The 5,000-nt window shown below is 42.0% G+C and overlaps 2 protein-coding genes across 5 annotated transcripts in view; one reads left to right on the top strand and one right to left on the bottom strand.

The window, feature by feature from the left end:
• LOC138863850 (ectonucleoside triphosphate diphosphohydrolase 8-like) overlaps positions 1-759 on the bottom strand; it is a gene marked incomplete at its 3' end in the record, with an annotated part of 9,724 nt that extends 8,965 nt beyond the window's left edge. The window contains 1 exon segment of the mRNA XM_070129369.1: positions 691-759.
• A 239-nt stretch (positions 760-998) lies between these two features.
• LOC113823005 (AT-rich interactive domain-containing protein 5B) overlaps positions 999-5,000 on the top strand; it is a gene marked incomplete at its 3' end in the record, with an annotated part of 239,421 nt that continues 235,419 nt past the window's right edge. For all 4 annotated transcript variants that reach the window (XM_070128935.1, XM_070128934.1, XM_070128933.1 and 1 more), the window contains 2 exon segments: positions 999-1,099; positions 1,311-1,568. In XM_070128935.1, the coding sequence (XP_069985036.1) occupies positions 1,079-1,099; positions 1,311-1,568 (279 nt within the window).

Here is a 5,000-nt window from a genome sequence, read left to right as displayed (position 1 = left end):
GATGCATTAATTACAAAATAACGATAATCATATCACTAATTACTTGAAAGATATTCATAATATGGTTTCACTAATTACCCATGTACTTTCTTCATAATGCTGATCGACAAATTGCCTAAAAACAATATTCAGTTCCCTGAGAATGATATTCATAACACCGTTAATGTTCTTGTTTATCCTTGACCAATATACTACACTTCTACAGAAGCATTACAATCTACCTTTCCCATTGACTGAAGATCCTTCACATTAGAATGTGCCATTTAGTACTATAACCTTATATATACAGTACAGACGATATAATGTGTTGGAAGAGAAACTAGTTGCAAAAAAAAGACAATATTAAGAGTGATTATTTTGGATTTTTTTAAGTACAAAATAGGCCATATAAAAGCCCAGCCACTGCACATCTAGATACTAATAAAACATACTGATAACGGTTAATCTGCAAAGCGTGAAGAGCAAGAATAATTACCGGCAAAATATAACCTAAATAAATATATGCCTCCATGAATGACGGTTTCTCACACGCTCCAACCCGATAGAAGATATCCCTTTTAACCAATACTATGTAGAAAACAGACTTTAATTTCGATTACCTTCTGTAGATTATTTACCTATTGGACCGCCTGAAAAGAGAAAGTACCTTAGAAGGCTTCCTTGGACACGAAAAAAGCTTAAAACACAAACCTCTCACAGGTCTTGCCCTCTTGGAACGTTATTGTAAACAGGATCAGCTGAGAGGAAGAGAACATCATTGGAACCTCTGTGAAAATATTACTCCAAATTTTTAAGTTCTTTCGCTGACAAATATAATCTGAAAATTAGATCAAATAGGAGGTAAACTAATATAATTATCTGGTACCTAAAGATTAAATTCAGTAATGATTAAGTGAATGGTAGTATCAGGAAAATTTTACAAAGACTACAATTTTTTCCCCGAGATGTGCGTCAAGCCCCGCCCACTGCGTGACGTCACCGGGATCAACCTGTGACGTCACGTAATTATAGTAAATACAAAGTAGACGATGTGAGTGGCGTGCGTGCGAGGTTCTGTGCAAATAATTCCCCTTTTACTATGACTAATCACAAGATTCAGGTACGTAACCGATACTGAAGTGTGTTTAAATATACCGTCCGTGCTATGTGTGAAATGTGTAGAAATTTGAGGCCTACGTGAGGAGAAAAGAGCGAAAAGGTTTGGGCTTGGCTGGAGATAATGCAGGTTTGTGCTTGGCTCGTGTGTGAAGCCGAGGATAAGTGGGCCGATAATTGTTGCATTTTTATCCTCTTTCTCTTTCTTCTTCCAGTTTGTGGGCTCGCCCTGTGGCCACCACGGCAATTACACGTTCTACAAAGCTTTCAAATACACACTCCATGGCAAACAGCGGATATTGTCCTTGGGCGAGTTCTTCTTCGTCAGGATCTGGGAGGAGGAAGACATCGTGTCCGTAGGCGAGGCTCAGTTACTGTGGGAGGATCGCTCTTCCGGACAGATCCTCGTCTCGCTCAGGATCTACTTCCTTCCGGAGAACACGCCGGACGGAAGATGCGAGGAACACGGAGAGGTAAGTCTGACTTTTGCGCGGGCTACTTCTGATAGGCCTACGGCGCCCCGAGAGGCTTGCCCGGTCTATTACCTGACGGGGCATCCGGGGAGGAACCCTGAGTAGGCCTACGCGAATTTGGAGATTTTTTAATCATTCTTCTTGAAAGTGAATCCGCACTGTGATTTATTGTGTTTAGTGTATTATTGAGAATGCGAAGAAATACATATTTTTGTGTGATTTTGGAATTTATCGGAAATGACGATAATTTGAAGTGCAAGAGAACTGACCCAAAGGGACTGCTTTTGAAACGCATGTGAAACCCAAAAATACATCATTATGTAAAGGAAATATGAAAAAGTAATCCAAAAAAAGACGTGATTGTGACTCCATGTGCTGGAAACCGGTTAATCAATTATGCAAAAACTGTGATATAAGACGGAAGTTAACAGGAACAGATTAATGAGACATTAATTGAAGGTGATATCGTTGGGGTTTGGTACATCCCCGCATCCTGTGTCCGAGTCATTAGGTGGACAATTAAGCATCGCGGTCAAACTTTTTTTTTTATTGAAGTGAAAGTTTTTAACTCTACGACTATTTAAGACTCGCCCCTAAGTTTGTTGATGATTTTGGTCTTGGAACATTGAAAGGAGTGGCATTCTTTAGATACTTGTATTGGTTCACAGTGTGCTTCTTTGGGACACAACTGAATTTACGTTGCCTGGTTAAAAGGGGGCGCAGGGGGTAGGGGCTTGTGAATGAGTGATTTTGCTGACAACCATCCTAAGCTGTGGTAGGTAGTTAACTGATAACATTATAGTGAAATACAGTTGCTGACCTATGAAGGGGGGGAAACACGTGCTTTATGGATGTCAACTTTGGTGCTAGCATTTGCACATGTCGAGAGGTTGAAAAAGAAGGGCGGTAAAGCTCTTTTTTTAAGGGGGTGTAAACTTGCATGAGGAAAAAAAGTGCGGTAGGTGGGGGATTATTGATTGGGGTTGATGCTGTGCTTTTTTATTTTTGGAAGAAACGTTGAATATACGGTGAAATGTACAATTGTTGCAGTGCTCTCTCTCTCTCTCTCTCTCTCTCTCTCTCTCTCTCTCTCTCTGTCTCTCTCTCTCTCTCTCTCTTTCTCTCTCTCTCTCTCTCTCTCTCTCTCTCTCTCTCTTTCTCTCTCTTCTGTCATGTCAGAAGGTCTTACAACTCTGGCCCTGTTGCACACTGTTGATAATGGACCCTCCTTGCCCTTGAAAACGGGAACGGGGTTATTGGTCATTTGTTTGTAGAAGTGACATCAGATTTACTATTCCACGTTTGAAGAGTAGGGCAGGTAAAGCCAACCCTTTTTCCTACTTCTACACGTTTTGTTTTGTTGCTTGAAGGTGATTAAAGTTGGCGCTGCGACAACTTGGTCTGAGAGAAGGTCAGGGGAGTTCTTTGTTTTTCTTCTCGTCTTTTGACGCTGTCAGTTAAAGTTTGAGGGGGAAATTGGCGATTTTCCCCGTATTTAAATGGGTCGAAGGTCACGACTTCTCAAAAGTTGTTTTTTCAGTCTCCCTCCCTCTCCCTCTTTCGTTTTGTATGCTCTGCTTAGATTAATGATTGGTATGTGTCAAGGTGGCGTCCAGCATTATACACAAACCCATGTCTAAGTGAAGCCCTTGGACAATTGATTTTTGAAATTTCACGCCAAGTGGAGGAGGGGTTGAAGGGCCGCAGGCATTGGCGGGAATGTCATATATGTTCGGTCTCTTTTTAAAGACGATAAAAACATCGATCTTGCGGTGGGTGCTTGCTGGGTGATTTCAAAACATGATTTCACACCGTGTTTTAAACAGCAGCTGCCGTCATATGCTCTCATAAATAGGCGAAAGGTAAATTGTTCTGAAAGATTTGGCCGCCACATGGGTCGTGACAATCTTACCCCCATTAAGATCGTACCCCCCCATCAAGCAGGGGCGGCGCAGGGGGCGAAAGATAATGCATATCGAACTTATCTCTAACTGAATACGAAATCTACAATGTAATATAGTGCTTGTTGTATGAATCGAGCATTTGACATTAATCTTTCGTAAAAGAAAGTCGTACCGTAAATTCTCATGGCATTGATGAATTTACTGTCATGGAATTAATTCGTGGGAAAGTAGGCATTTGTAAACCCTTTTCTGAATTACAGCAGATGTTGGAAGGGCAAACTATAATTAAAGGCAATTGGGAATGACATATTGCATTGTAGGGAAAAATCCACAAAGAACGATATCCACAGCCTCCTATCCACACCAGCCTCCTTTTTAAAAAATGGTCGTCACGTAAATAGTCCAAAAAAGCTTTGATATGTAATTGAAAACCCACAGCCACTTCCCACCTCAGTGATAGTGGGGAATGGGAGGGCGGCCGGCCATTTTGTCCGGTGTGTTCGTGATGGTGGAGTTGTGTGGTGGGGATGGCTGGTCTGAGGCAGTGGTTCTCCAACACTTTTTATTTCGTGGGTAAATGTTTGTTTTGTGGGATGTTGTTATATTTGTTGTTTGTTGGATTATAATTATTCATTCGTTATTGTTACCATCACCATCCATACATACATGAAATATATTATAAACATACATATAACATGTACATATACACGCAAATATATATATATATATATATATATATATATATATATATATATATATAATTATGTGAGAGAGAGAGAGAGAGAGAGAGAGAGAGAGAGAGAGAGAGAGAGAGAGAGAGAGAGAGAGAGAGAGAGAGAGAGAGCGTGTGTGCATATGTGCGCGTATGTTTTGTGTTTGTATTTATACGTATCCTTTAACGTTCATCTACAGCCATGTATAATAAATCCGCATGTTCGCTCATTCATACTCATGTCCACATTTTAAACCGTTCCAAGATAATGCGTTTAGAGTACAATTTACGGTCATGGCCGTGGTTGTGGTGTTACAACCAGTGTGAGGCGTGACCTTGCTGCCGCGTCCCCAAGTCACATGAGCACCATAGTAACGTAACAGTCATCGTCCCTTGCCTCAGTCTGCACTTGTCATGCACGCTGCAACACCGCCAGTCTTGCATCTACTTCATGCCAGGGGCTTTAGGCCTACCCCCGACCGGCCTACCCTACGTTATTCAGTTTATCCAAATCTCCATTCGTATTTTGCTGGCAATGGGTAACGACTGACGAGCACAGGTGTGCGTGCGGGAGGGGCGGGCGGATGGGACTCCAGCCCTTCGAGCCGCCGCGCGTAAGGCCCGGGTTGGCTCGCTCCCTACAGGCCGCTTGCGCCCCTCAGCCACGGACGTTCAGGATATTTCACTCTTCTTTGTTCCTTGGGATGTGTTGAGCCTGGGATGTCGCGAGACAGGTTTTGATTTATTTAAAACAATTGTTTAGGCACACTTTTGAAAGCTGATGCATGCTAAGCCTTAAAAGGTTGCATAAGTCGT

Source organism: Penaeus vannamei, chromosome 13, assembly GCF_042767895.1.
Source record: "Penaeus vannamei isolate JL-2024 chromosome 13, ASM4276789v1, whole genome shotgun sequence".
Classification (NCBI taxonomy): Eukaryota; Metazoa; Arthropoda; class Malacostraca; order Decapoda; family Penaeidae; genus Penaeus; species Penaeus vannamei.
This window is presented reverse-complemented; position numbering and strand designations above follow the sequence as displayed.